Source organism: Gekko japonicus, unplaced genomic scaffold (assembly GCF_001447785.1).
Source record: "Gekko japonicus isolate JY-2015 unplaced genomic scaffold, Gekko_japonicus_V1.1 scaffold5054, whole genome shotgun sequence".
Taxonomy (NCBI): domain Eukaryota; kingdom Metazoa; phylum Chordata; class Lepidosauria; order Squamata; family Gekkonidae; genus Gekko; species Gekko japonicus.
Genome location: NW_015162626.1, coordinates 31,294 through 46,123, shown reverse-complemented (window position 1 = coordinate 46,123; position 14,830 = coordinate 31,294). Strand labels below are relative to the sequence as shown.

Here is a 14,830-nt window from a genome sequence, read left to right as displayed (position 1 = left end):
GACAGCTGTGCCAGAGCTTGTGACTGACCCAAGGTCAGATCAGCAGGTGCAAGTGGAGGAGTGGGGAATCAAACCCGGTTCTCCCAGATTAGAGTCCGTGCACTTAACCACTACACCAAACCACTACACCAAACAAGAGGTGCCCATCCCTTTTGTCTCATGCACTCTGAATTCTACACATTAACTACAGATTTACTACAGAAGAGGTGCTTTTGCAAATACAGAAGGGTTAGGGTTGCCAGCTCTGGGTTGGGAAATAGCTGGAGATTTTGGGGGTGGAGCCTAAAGATGAAGGCGGGGCTTGGGGAGGGGAGGGTCTTTAACAGGGTACAACGCCATGGAGTCCACCCTCTGAAGCAGCCATTTTCTCTAGGGGAACTGATTTCTGTCACCTGGAGATCAGTTGTAACAGCAGGAGATCTCCAGCCACCACCTGGAAGTTGAAAGAATGCGCTAAGCAACTATAAAGTGCAATATATTATCAAAAGTGAAATGAATCGACATATACAAAGGGGTATGACTCATATGATAGTTCATAGTTGTTAAAATCCATAGTTGTTAATGATGTTCTCTGGAATGACGTATCGTTTCATTGGGACTTCCTCTGAACAACAACAACGTGTCTTGTTATTAATACAACTTCCCATGGATGTCTCATAGACATACTCCTCTCCAAGAGTTGTATTTATTTATTTATTTATATTTATTTATGCCTTCAATTTATATACCGCTCAGACCCGAAGGTCTCTGAGCGGTTTACAGGGAAGTTTCAAATGCACTTTAATTCCTTAACTAAGGTCACATAGTAACGGGGTGGGGCTGCCTACTGGCACCCAGGTGGTGGGCTGGTTGTTGTTTCCTGGCTCCGGCATTCTTCCTTCAGATAGTCCTCGTGGTCGGTGTCCCATTTTTCTGGTGTCCTCCCGCTCGGCGGTCTCCTGGAGTGCGGCCCGTGTCAGTTCTAGCCCAGCCTACGTCCATATTCGGCTCCACCGCACCTGCGCCTCCACGCTACCGTGCACCTCCGTGACTCCGCCTCCTCCTTCACTGTCGGGTCTCACCACATGATGTTGCTGGCCACCAGGGATCGCCTCGCCATTGCTCCACCACTACTGCCGCCGTTGCCGCCGCTGATGCTCCACCACAAACCTCACAGAGGAGGGTGCCCCCTACCCTCTTAGGGCAGGTACCCATTTATCTACTTGCTTTTAAAATTACTTTTAGCTTTCGAACCGCTGGGTGAGCAGAAGCTAGGACTAGGGCCGGGAGCTCACCTGCGCCACTGCTCCATAGTTTTCAGACTGTGATCATATGATTCATACTTACCACTTTGTATATGTTGATTAATTTAACTTTTGATGATATATTGCACTTTATAGTTGTTTAACGCATTCTTTCAGTTTCCTTTGGGTCTTTAGATTTGGTCACGGCAACTGTTATCCATTCTCTGTATTACCACCTGGAAGTTGGCAACCCGAGGGAGGGATGTGTTATATATTGGGATGTATCCAAGTGAATCTGCACTTATGTTTCCCTTCGTAGCTAGTGGCTAAGAGGGAGCAGATTCTTCACTTTGGAAATTGAAACCACAGAGCTAGTCTGCCTTTTTTCCATCTTCTTGGAGCATGAGGTCGTTCTGAAAAACCCTGGAGGAGTGGTCATTCAGGAGCTGCCTGGGTCATAGCAGGATGAGTGGCTGGAACTCCTCAGTGTATCATGTAAGATCCTGACCATTTCTGCAGACCTTCATGGGGAATAAGAACCTCGTAAGAGTTAGGCTAGTTGGACCACAAATTATCAATCTTGCCTCTTGCTTTCATCTCTGGCTCTCAGAGTCTTGCAGTACCAGGTTCTGACTGGTTTAATCTCATATTGTGAAAGCTTATTCTTAGTCTATAGGCATCTTGTACAATCTGCCATCTGACAGCAATGTGGATTCTGTGAATTTAGACAGATTATGAGAGCGAGGACAGGAAGGGTTGCATCAGTGCTTAGTTCTTGTGGTCCTTTCTTACACACACAGGGAAATGCTGATCACCACTTTGGGGTCAGGGAGCAATTTTTCTCCAGGCTAGTTTGGCTGGAGATCCTGGAGATTTCTTGTCATCTTCTGGGCATGGAACAGCAGTCACTGGGATGTGTGGAGGGGGAGGTATTTGTGAATTTCCTGCATTGTGCAGGGGGGTTGGACTAGATGACCCTGGAGATCCCTTCAAACTCTATGAGTCTATTAAATCTTCCCATCTTCCTGTAACCTCTATGGCTTATTCAAACTTGATTCTGGAATGGTGGTTCTGGGACTTGAAAACCGATCAGTAAACAAACTTGAGAGTTATATAAGCAGGGTTCTGTCTATTTAAAGTTATACATCTTGCATTAATGAGGTCTGGTACCCCCTTCCCCATAGAAACCACAGGAAGAAAACATATCACAGGACAATAGGAGTCTTTATTTCTTTCTCCTTTTTAACAGCTCCTTGTTGTTCAGTTCAGGTCTCAGCAAAATAATGTAGCATTTGGGGAAAAAGATACAGCCCAGTAACCCAGCACTGGATGCTAAGACAGAGAAGATCTCCACAGCTACCATGTATTTCCCTTTGGTGCTCAGGTAGGTTGGAAAAAAGGACACCCAGACACTGCAAAACACAAGCATACTGAAGGTGATGAACTTGGCTTCATTAAAACTATCTGGCAACTTCCTGGCAAAGAAAGCCACAGTCAAGCTTATAAGGGACAGAAGTCCCATGTAGCCACGGATGACATAGAACATGAGGACAGATCCTTCATTACATTCAGCCACAATTTCCTCATTCATTGACTGTGTGTCAAAATCTGGGAAAGGAGGAGAGGTTACCAGCCATATCACACAAATCCCTGCTTGAATGAAGGGACAAGAAAGAACAATTATGTTGGTCATCCTTTTCCCCGTCCATTTCCTCCTCATGGACCCTGGCTGGGTGGACGTGAAGGCTATAACCACAGTGATGGTTTTAGCCAACACACAAGAGATAGCCACAGAGAAGATAATGCCAAAAGCTGATTGGCGGAGGAAGCAGGTCACTTTCATAGGCTGTCCGAGAAACAGCAAGGCACAGAGGAAGCAGAACAGGAGGGCAATGAGCAGAATGTAAGTGATTTCCCAGTTGTTGGCCTTGACTATGGGGGTATCTTTGTGCTTAATGAAAGTTGTGAGAACTGAAGCTGTGATCAGGAAACAAGACATAGCAATGGAAGCCAAACTGATCCCTAAGGGTTCTTCATAAGACAGAAAGCTAATTGTCTTGGGCACACATTGATCTTGGCTTTCACTTGGATACCGGTCTTCAGGACATTCAATACAGTTATCCATGTCTGAAAAAGAGAGGGGAAAAGGGGCAAATGCACAAATAAATTAGGACCAATGCTCATAATTGTACTGGATGACAGATTGGGCTAGGATTGACAGGTCCCCGCTGGCCACTGGAGGGGGATGAGGGGTCAAGTTTCCAGATCCAGATTGGGGAAATCCTAGAGATACGGGGTTGGAGCCTGGGGAGGACAAGAAGCTCCACTGGAGTATAATGCCATAGCGTCCACCCTTCTAGGCATCCATTTTCTCCGGGGGACTGATCTCATTAGTTTGGAGATGAGCTGTAATTCCAAGGGATCCCCAGGTTCCACCTAGAGGCTGGCATCCCAAGACTGGGCCTACCTTAGTTGTCTTGACCCATAAATGAAAATGCAGCTTTAGAAAGCATGGGGTTTGATTAGCAGCCAAGATTTCATACCCTGTTCACTCTAACGTTACATAAGAATGTAAGAATGGCCATGCTGGATCAGACTGAAGGCCTATCAAGTCAAGCATTCTGTTCACAAAGTGGCCACCCAGTTGCCTCTAGAAAGCCCACAAGCAGAATGTCTGCAGCTGCATCCTTTTGTCCATGCTCTCCAGCAACTAATATAAAGAGGCATATTTCCTCTGGTGGACGAAGTAGTAGATATCTGTCATGACTAGTAGCCTATTAGCCAACATGACAGTCTCTGACATCCTGTTCTCCCTAACATTATCTTATCTTTAGCAAATAGGAAGATGTTGCAGGTTGCTGGCTTAAGAGGTTGGTAAATTGTCACGTGACAAATGGCCATCTGAAATAACCCCGTCTATCAAAGTTGCAATATTCTACCTACCCTTCTGCCTTGAAATCTTCCCTTTGGGGCACGGAGAACAATCGTAACAGCAAAATTTCTTCCCTTCCTTCCTCTTCTTCTGAGAACCAGGTTGGCAGTGTGTGTTACACTCCGACAGAGGTGGGATCTACTCAAAATATGGACAAAAGAAGAGCAACAAGACATTCTTTGTTGTTATTTATTTTAAAATTTCAATTTCAATTTATTACAGGACTTTATGACCGAAGTCTTGACCAAGAGGATACCAAAGGGGGGTAAAATAGGTACATAAAATAGACATAAATATGTCAAGGTACATAATAACAGTCACATAAAACCCAGGCTGAGCCCAGAGATTAAAAATTACCTAACTACACTTGGGGCGGAGCCAACTAACTAAAATCATCCGAAGATTAAAAATCGGTGTCGAAGTTTTCAGAAGTGCTGGACTTTTCAATGCTTCTTGAGAGCAGCCACCTTAGCCAAGAACCGCGCCACGTTAGCTGTTATCAGTCCATCGGCATTTGAGTCAGATAACAGTACTGAGAGCACCCAAGGTTGCGCGGGAAGATTCATCTTCGTGAGAATAGGAGAGATATAAGTGCCTCTAACTTGAGTCCAGTGGGGACAGCGAAATATCAGGTGATCTAAGGTTTCAATTTCGCCAGAATTGCACAGACAAAGGCGATCTGAGTAAGAAAGGCCTCCAAATCTTCCCAGAGTTACCATTGTTGGAAATACATTTAAGCGGGCCAGCATAAAGGCGCGGCGGTGAGATGGAATTGATAACGTTGAATAAAAGTCAGGAAATCTCTCTGGAGGGGACAACCCCAAAGCCAACGGAGAGCAGGTGCGTCTTGCCCTGGCCACGGTGCTGGCCCAATCCAACTGTTTAAGTTTCTTCAAGGTTTCCTCAAGCTGAGAGGGCATCAGCTCTTCGTTAGGTGAGGACATCGGCACTCCCAATGTCCTGAGTTTACCAGCAAGAAGGGACAACCAAGGGTTGGATGTCGTGTCCTTTAAGATGGAACGAAGAAAGCCGGCCTGGGGGTGATGACTTGGGTCAGATAACTTAAATCTCAACTTGAATGCCCTCTTCCAAGCACGTGCTTCAAGCGAAGATTGAACCAGTTCCATACGAAGGACAGTCCCAGCAACACACCGTGGCGTTCCAGTAATTCTCCTAAGGAAGGAGTTTAGCTGGGAATCCAATTTCTCATCCACGCCAGCAATCCAGATTTCTACACCGTATAAAATTTGGGAGACCACCTTCGCATTGTACACCTCGATGGCCGGGGGAATCCGCTTAGCCCCCTTTGTACGGAAGAATTTCTCAACCAGTGCCGTGGCGAGTCTGGATGACTTCTTAACGTATGTCAGATGAGCGGACCAGGATAGATTGTAACTAAAAACAATACCTAGGTATCGGAAGGAGGAAACCCATTCTAGTTGGCCATTCCCAACTTTAAAATACAGAGGACCTCTTCTTCTCTTGACAGAGAAGCGAAGAACCTTGGACTTTGCATAATTCACGATAAGCTCTTCTTGTTTGCAATAGTCCAAAAAGGCATTGACAGTAGACCTCAGTCCAACTTCAGATGTTGCCAGCAAAACAGCATCGTCAGCATAAAGTAAAAGTGGTATAGGAAGACCAGCTAAATACGGAGGATGTCTGGCTCTCATTTTAAGAAACGGCACCAAATCATTAATATAGATGTTAAACAGGCAGGGGGCCAACAAACATCCCTGTCTAACTCCCTTCTGCACTGGAAAGGAGTCTGTCCTGACTCCTGAAGAATTCACTCGAACCGAGGCAGATGTTTTAGAATAGAGAGCCATAATCAATCCCAGTAGTCTGCGGTCAATATTGGTGTTCAATAACTTCTCCCACAATCTGCGACGAGAGATGGAGTCGAAGGCAGCCCTCAAATCCATGAAGGCCGCATAGAGACAACCTCTTGGACGCAAGGAATACTTGCTGGCAAGATGGAGAAGCGTCAGACAATGGTCTGTAGTAGCGACACCCTGTCGAAAGCCACACTGTTCAGGAAAAAGGAACCTCTCTTCATCAAGCCATTTCTGGAGTCTCTCCTGAAGGAGTGCAGAGTAGATCTTCCCAGGGGTAGCAATAAGGCTAATCGGTCTATAATTCCCTGGGTCGTTGGTATCCCCACCTTTGTGGATAGGTACCACAGTAAAATATAACACCTATCTTTCAGTGCACCAAAAACACACACACAACACCAATTAAAACATTAAAATAATTAAAAACAACATTTAAAATTGTAAAACAATTCAATAAAAACACATAAACCATTTGGCTCCACCCCCAAGCTATGGACCTGCTACTTTAGAGAGAGTGCAACCCCCTCCAGAACAGGAGTTAATCCATTTCCTAGGTCAGACCTTTCCCCCTGCTGGCAGTACCTCCATTTTGTGGGGGTTCAGTTTCAGCTTGTTAATCCTCATTCAGTCATCTATTATTGTACTAAAAGCAAACCATTGCAATGGCATTATATTGACTGTTGGGGGTTCAAACAGCTACAAGCACTTTTGGGATCACAGTACCATGAAGAGACTTGCTAGATACAGTTTTTCAAACCTTTTGAGGAAAATCTGGGGACCCAAATAAAGAAATGGATTACCCAAAGGAATTCCTTCTCCCACAGAAATGAGTACAGCGAATAGGTTGTGAGCTCAGTGTTTTCTATTAGTTATTCTCCATCTTACCATCTGAGCCACGAAGGTCGGGTAATGTAGCAAAGGAAAATTTTGGCCTGTGAATTTGTCATCCCAAGGATAGAGCAGCCCTTGGAATGTCTGCCTGCCCACCCGTACCTGGTCAAAGCTTGTTTGCCACACAATTAAGTCTTCATGTATGATCAATTCTTCCCCTTCTGGAATGGTGGGATCCAGTCTTCCAACTCTCGCTCTAAAAATGGATTTGTTTGGGAATGTGATGAGGTTTGTGATATCAAAGCCTTTCTCCACCTCCCTGTCGTTACTGAATGACACTCGTTCTCCTGCTGAGTTGTTAAAGGAATTGCGTTGAAGAAACAAATGCAGCTGGTTGAAAGAGAAAATACATAAATAGATTTTAATGTGATGTTGGATTCTTCATCCCCAAACATTTCCCCTCATTGTCACATTCCACATATTTCCTTCTGTTTCCCACTGAAAATGAAAACTATTTAGCACTGGTAGGAGCCCAAAATCTTTGACCTGTCTGGCCCCAGCTAGCCCGATCTCATATCCCTGACACTAATCAGGGTTTGCCCTGGTTAGCATCTGGATAGGAGATCACCAAGCAAGTCTAGGGTGTCTATGAAGAGGCATATCTTTCACCTTGAAAACCCTGGACACTTCCGCACTGTCATTTTTGTCACTTGTTTGTCCCTATTGCTTCAGGGTCCCCCCCCCATGTGTTTTGCTCTTTTTAGTAGTCCCAAAGAAGAAGAAGAAAAAGAGGAGATTGGATTTCTACCCCGCCCTTCACTTGGAGTCTCAGAGCGGCTTACAAACTTCTTTCCCTTCCCCTCCCCACAACAGACACCCTGTGAGGTGGGCGGGGCTGAGAGAACTCTGACACAAACTGCTCTTTTTCAAGGACAGCTCTGACGGAACTATGGCTTGCCCAAGGTCATCCAGCCAGGTGCAAGTGGAGGAGTGGGGAATCAAACCCGGTTCTCCCAGATTAGAGTCCGCACACTTAACCACTACACCAAACTGGCTCTTAGACGTTTGTCCTATAATAAAGTATGAAGAAGAAGAGGAGGAGGAGGAGATTGGATTTATACCCCGCCCTTCACTTGGAGTCTCAGAGCGGCTTACAAACTCCTTTCCCTTCCCCTCCCCACAACAGACACCCTGTGAGGTGGGCGGGGCTGAGAGAACTCTGACACAAACTGCTCTTTTTCAAGGACAGCTCTGACGGAACTATGGCTTGCCCAAGGTCATCCAGCCAGGTGCAAGTGGAGGAGTGGGGAATCAAACCCGGTTCTCCCAGATTAGAGTTCGCACACTTAACCACTACACCAAACTGGCACCAAAGGGAGCAAAACACATGTGAAAAAGGGGAGGGGACCCAGAGCAGTATGGAAAAACTAGTGACAAAGCTGACAGTTCTGGTTAGATCTCACCTAGGGTATTGTGTTCAGTTCGGGGCACCACAATTTAACAAGGATATAGACAAGCTGGAACGTGTCCAGAGGAGAACAACGGAGATGGTGAGGGGTCTGGAGACCAAGTCCTATGAGGAAAGGTTGAAGGAGTTGGGTATGTTTAGCTTGGAGAGGAGATGACTGAGAGGTGACATGATAACCATCTTCATGTACTTGAAGGGCTGTCCTATTGAGGATTGTGCAGAGTTGTTTCCTGTTGGCCCAGAAGGTCAGACCAGAACCAATGGGTTAAAATTAAATCAGAAGAGTTTTCAGCTAAACATTAGGAAGAACTTCCTGACAGTTTGAGCAGTTCCTCAGTGGAACAGGCTTCCTTGGGAGGTGGTGGGCTCTCCTTCTTTGGAGGTTTTCAGACAAAGGCCAGGTGGTCATATGATAGCAATGCAGATTCTGTGAACTCAGGCGGATCATGAGAGGGAGGGCAGGAAGGGTTGCCTCAGTGCTTAGTTCTTGTGGCCCTTTCTTATGTGCCCCGGGAAATGCTGATTGCCACTTTGGGGTCAGGAAGCAATTTTTTTCCAGGTCAGTTTGGCCGGGGATCCTGGCGGGTTTTTTTTGTCATCTTCTGGGCATGGAACAGTGGTCACTGTGGGCGTGGAGGGGGAGGTATTTGGGAATTTCCTGCATTGTGCAGTGGCGTTGGACTAGATGACCCTGGAAGTCCCTTCCAGCTTTATGATTGTATGAGGAAGTGGCCCCTGTGGGGTCACCGTAAGTCATCTGTGACTTGATGCCACTTTCCACCACCTCCACCACAGGGGGGTGCTTAAATTCAAGCGTAGAAGGAAACATGAACCCACAAAGCATTGTCCATGGACAATGTGTTCAACAACATTCCATCTGCTTCTCATGGAGGGTGTTGGCTTACCTTGCACTAATCTAGTCACTGAAAATAAAGCACAGCATAGCGAAGACATTACCTGCCAAGGTTGAAGATCTCGAAAGTCAGGTCTCCTGCCACTCCTTCTTGCTCTAAGCTTGGTTCTGGATGAATACATGGTGTGAAAAGCATATGCCACGGCATGGACAGCATTATAGATGCTATAGCTATTACCACCCATGTCCATTTCAAACACAGTCCTAGGAAGGTTTTCCAGCTTCTCCTCTCCACTACAAGCATCATTAACTTCTGTGGCCTCCTTGCTATTTACAAATGTACAGTCAAATGCTTGCTCCCAGAAGTACTTGTGAAAGTTATTTTCTTCTTTCCCGTAAAGTTTTATGTCTTGGAGAAACGTTTGGAAACCTGGAACTTCACGGGAGTGAATTGTGAAAGAGATTGCCCCATGGAAGAACATGAAATCCCCAAGCCTTTGGATGCCGTTTAAGGCAAAATCTATCTGGGCTGTCAAAATCCACACCTTGTAAAATGTAGGGTCAGCTGCCCGAGGCGTGAAAAAAAGAAGAATGTTCAGTAACAAAATTGTCCTTGAATCGCCATAGCAGATAATTGTGCTAACGTTTCTGTCTGTGAAATGCAGTTCTATGTTTGTGAGTCTCTCGGCAAAATCATTGTTTTTTTCCCATGATAATTTGTGGGGAATTCTTTCAGTGAAAGCCAAACAAATTCCATTCTGAGAAAGCAAGGGCTCCAAAGTCTGTATGAAACGTTCTCCACTGTTTTCCTTCACAGCCAAGAGTCCAACCCACGTCCATCTGAAATGGTGAAACAACTGAATAATGCCAGTGTAGTGATGGGCTTCATTTGGGACCATGCGGTAAAAGAGGAACTCTTCGATATCACTCTCCTCTGAGGCAAATGAACCGTACGTGAGCTAAGAGGAAATACACAGATAATTGAGAGATGAGTTAGGAAAAACCTGCTCATCAACAGGGAGATTTTGACCAACCCGAACAGAAAATTAACTACAGTCAGAAGGTTAACTATGGTCAGGGGTTTCACGAAATAATCGGAAAAGAAGGTGTCGGAGAGTGCCTCAGCACATCAGTCCCTGATAAGGACGTGAACCTCCCAGAAGAGTTTGCCAGTGTTTCCACTGCAAAGGATCATTCCAGCTAGCATTTTTGTTCACAGAAATTCTACTTATGGCATTGGTTATATCATTTTGAAGAGGCCTTTAAAAATAATTCTGCACAGCCACAGGTTTGGTGTGCTAGCTAGGTTCTGAGCTGATGCGGCCAGGTGAATCTATGCTGGGGTAACCTCAAGGCTAGATTACAGTAACACATTTTTTCATTCATCTGCCATTGAAGACAATGTGGAAACTTCCTGTGGTACAGAACATCGCAGCCTAATTGAACCTGGAAGGAACATGCATGTTACATCTCTCCTGTACTCACTCTAATCCCTGATTCAATTTATTACTCATACAGTCTCCCAGGGCCTAGGAGCCAGTTTGGTGTAGTGGTTAAGTGCGCGGACTCTAATTTGAGAGAACCGGGTTTGATTCCCCTCTGCTCCACATGCGGCTGCTGGTGTGATCTTGGGTCAGTTACAAGTTCTGTCAGAGCTGTTCTTTCAAGGACAGTTCTTGAAAGAGCTCTCTCAGCCTCACCCACCTCTTAGGGTGTCTGTTGTGGGGAAGGGGAAGCGAAAGGAGTTTGTAAGGTGCTCTGAGACTCTGAGTGAAGGGTGGGGTATAAATTCAATCTCTTCCTCTTCTATATAAATGGCAACCTGTTCCAATATGCCCCACAATGACATTTATAACTGAGCATTCTCTGTTGTGGTTCCCCAGGAAATAGCCAGCCTGAGAAGGTGTTTATTGTATTTATTACGTTGTTCCTATTTCACTGCTTTCAAATTTTTATAATCCAGTGATTGCATTGTTTACATTGTGTCTCATCCTGTTTTTATTGCATTGTTTTCTACTTTTGTAATCCTCCTTTAGTCCCAAGGAGAAAGGTGAACTCAAAGAAAAAAAGAAAAAAAGAAATATACTCTCTGCTCTGGTGCCCAAAGAGAGACCAGTGGCCAATCTCTGTCTTTACCCCTTGGCTGGCAGGCAGGGCTTTGATCGAAGTTGAGGCATAGATTTCACTCATGTGTGAGAGACAGTCCATACGTTTAGCTGACCAAGGGGAGATAAGACAGAGGTTTAATCCTCACCTACCCCTAAATTTACAAATGCACAAACATATCCCAAATGTCACATTTGCCCCTTCCCCAAAAAACTTGACCTACCTTATCACCTCCACACACCTCCACATACAGCCAGCTCAAGTCTGCCTATCTAAGTGAAAAATTTAAATCTGTTTAAAGTGAAATCTTTCTCCTGTCTGTCTAAAATTTGCTAAGGATGCTTCTTTGGGTGAGAGGTATAATCTATTGACAAATCTACCTCTATTAGGCGAGGGAAAACATTACAATCTATCTGTGTTTCCCATTAAAAACCAAAGTGCATAATGCATAGGAAAAAGAATTCTGATTGGTATAACAACTCTAACTCCAGTAGGGGAGTCATGTTATTCTACAGCAGCAAAACAAAGCAGAAGTCCAGTGGCAATTTAGAAGAAGAAGAAGAAGAGATTGGATTTATACCCCTCTGACACAAACTGCTCTTTCAGGAACAGCTGTGCCAGAGCTTGTGACTGACCCAAGGTCACATCAGCAGGTGCAAGTGGGGGAGTGGGGAATCAAACCTGGTTCTTCCAGATTAGAGTCCGCACACTAAACCACTACACCAAACTGGCTCTCTAACCACATTTATTCCAGTTTGAGCTCACATCTTCCCATTGGGGTAGAAAGAAAGACTGGATTAACTGAAGTTGTAGTTTAAATTCCTGGGAAATGGTTATGGAAAACAACTAAAAGAGCTAGATTTCAGTACAGTAGCACCTTAGAGAGCAACAAGATTTTAAAGGTACAAGCTTCTAAGAGTTAGCCTCCTTTTGGCTCTGACCGGGATAGCCCAGGTAAACCTGATCTCACCAGATCTTGGAAGCTAAGCAGGGCTGACCCCAGCAAGTACTTGGAAGGGAGACCTCCCAAGGAATACCAGGGCCGGGACACAGAGGCAGGCATATCAAGCTACCTCTCTGAAAATATCAAGCCCCAGCAGGGGTCACCAGAAGTCACCATGGGCTCCAAGCACACCACATGCGCACACAAAGACACAAATACTAAAAAAAAGGAATTAAAGCTCCGTTTGTTGGATGATATCTGAATTAGATGGTATCAGATGGTATCTGATGACGTATGTTTTCCTTGTCTAAAGCTTATACCCCCCCCCCCAAATCTTCTTGTTCTCTATGGTTCTACTGGACTCAAATCTCAATATTCTACTGCAGTCCAACATGGCTACCCTCCTGAAACTAATCCTTCTAAAAGTACCTTGTGCTACCTGGTCATACCTGACTACCCCCCAAGTTTATGAGCTACAGATGTGATCCCCCCCTGAAAATTCTCAGTCCTCCATGAGTGTAACCCACCTGAGGAATCTTGAAGAGATCCAAGATATTTGCCATGTGCAAGGAGCTCTCACGGTCAGGACCCCCAATGACAGCAATGAGGTTTTTCTGGGTGTCACATTTGTAGTTAGGGACGAGATCGTGTGATTTGAAAAGAAGCTCCAGAGTGGTCAGGTAGGTCATCTTCTCGTCATAGTAGTTCCCATAGATGTGGAACCCGAGGCTCACATTGGGCAAGATACTGGGGTTCTCATTGATCTCTTTTACAGCAAAGGCCAAGGCCAGGATGTGTTGGTAGAACTTCATAATGCTTCTGTAAACAGAGTCGAAGGTGCTTTTAGAGGACAACACAATAATTGACCATGTCCTTTCATTACAATATGGGTCCACTCACTCTCTGATCTGCTGAATATAATGCAAACGTTTATTAAAAGAAAATTACTTATTGGTGCTTCTGATCCAAGAAACACTTCCCTTTCCTACCCCCTCCCCAACATCATTTATGTGCACTTCGAATGTTATAACAATTAAATGACAGTCACTGCAATTAATTACAAGATGATACTATACACCCCCAAAAACTAAGTTTAATAACCAGTTCGTATAATCCTCTATGCTGGAAATGTTCAGAACATGTTGGCTCTTATCTACACTGTTGGTGGGACTGTTCCGCTTTAACCTTGTTCTGGGAGATGATCATTGTTAAAATCAAAATCATCACTGGTTGTGAAATTTCACTTACTCCAGAGTCGGTATTACTAAATATTTGGCCCGATTCCCAATTTGGAAATGAAAAAAACAGGAAATTAATTGTCACAGTATTAACAGTTGCTAAATTAACAATTGCAACAGTTTGGGAAAGTAGATGGAAACCATCAATACAAACCTGGCACCAAAAAACACAAACTAACAGGAAATTAATTGTCACAGTATTAACATCAATACAAACCTGGCACCAAAAAATACAAACCTTAGCACATTGTCCCTGACAAGGCAATTCTGTTAGAACTCTTAGGACCTAAACTGGAAGGTACATAATATTTCCAGTTCATACAACAACTTCTGACACATGGCCAGATATATTTGTGGCCCCAAATAGAAACTTTTTGGAGTGTCTTTCAATTCCATATTGGAACATTTCAGTTTTGGTCCTATTTTATTTAGTAAAATAAAATAAATATATGGCATCCATTCGGGGAATCCCTGTTCGGCCAGCCAAATCAGATTTGGGAATCTGATTCAGCTTTAGGCAGGCCGAAATAATGCCGAATAGGCATTATTCATGTTTTTTTCCGGTTCATCCAAAACGAATGTACATTCCTAGTTACTACTCCATGTATGGTTCCTGAGTATTTTTATCATATTCGTAAAGAGCGACGTCTTACCAGCAGCGCCCTGTGTCAACTCTGATCCAAAATGACTTAGTGCGGTGGCACTGCTGAATGTGTCCTTAAACTGCACTTTATTTTTATCGCCATCGAAGTGATGTTTTAAACGGATTTGTCTGTGTTTTAAATGATTTATTCTATTTTATCAATTGTAAAATGTATACTGTTTATCAGCTTTGTGGAAGCCGCCCTGAGCCCGCCTTGGCGGGGAGGGCGGGGTAAAAGTTAAATAAATAAATAATAAATAAATAAATAATACATATTTTATTTTATTTATTTATTTGTTAATTGCCTTACATGGGTTACAGGGACTCTGTTGCTTGTTATATTTTGCACTATTTGACCTCTGAAGAAGGCTCTTGTGAGCCGAAATGCGTCAGGTCATACACTATTCTCTTTTGTGTGTATTGGTAACTTTGTACATTTTATGAGGCTTTATTTGGGCCCCTACTAAGTTTTTATATGTCTTTGTAATAAACACTATTTTGTACACTTATTATGTTTTTAACTTTTGGCCCTCTATTAGTTTTCTAAACTTCCTTAGGAGGTTTGTGCTTTGTTGGTTTAGATTTTCTCCCCTCTTTTTTTGGGGTACCAAGAAAATCTGGGAATTTATAATAATGACAAAAATTACTGAGAGTATATAGTCAACAGACTTGACTAAGAACTCAACCCAGCTCTGGGATATGTGGATACCTGTTATGTTTTATTTGTTGGAGAATGATATTACTCCTCCAAACCCTGT

General features: G+C 44.1%; 1 protein-coding gene across 1 annotated transcript; it reads right to left on the bottom strand.

Annotated features, from left to right (window-relative positions):
* Nucleotides 1-2,448: 2,448 nt before the first annotated feature.
* Nucleotides 2,449-13,003, bottom strand: LOC107106360 (vomeronasal type-2 receptor 26-like). The gene is made up of 4 exons (XM_015406495.1): nucleotides 12,719-13,003; nucleotides 6,984-7,211; nucleotides 4,167-4,293; nucleotides 2,449-3,350 (listed from the first exon to the last, which is right to left on the bottom strand). The coding sequence occupies exons 1-4, from the start codon at nucleotides 13,001-13,003 to the stop codon at nucleotides 2,449-2,451; spliced, it is 1,542 nt and encodes a 513-aa protein (XP_015261981.1).
* Nucleotides 13,004-14,830: the final 1,827 nt, after the last annotated feature.

Excerpts from the sequence above, each read along its gene's own strand:
- LOC107106360 (XM_015406495.1), bottom strand. The coding sequence starts at position 13,003 with ATGAAGTTCTACCAACACATCCTGGCCTTGGCCTTTGCTGTAAAAGAG. Across the intron at positions 4,294-6,983 it reads GGCAAACAAGCTTTGACCAG|ATCCCACCTCTGTCGGAGTG; the intron begins GTACGGGTGGGC and ends TATTTTGAGTAG. Across the intron at positions 3,351-4,166 it reads GAAGATTTCAAGGCAGAAGG|ACATGGATAACTGTATTGAA; the intron begins GTAGGTAGAATA and ends TCTCTTTTTCAG.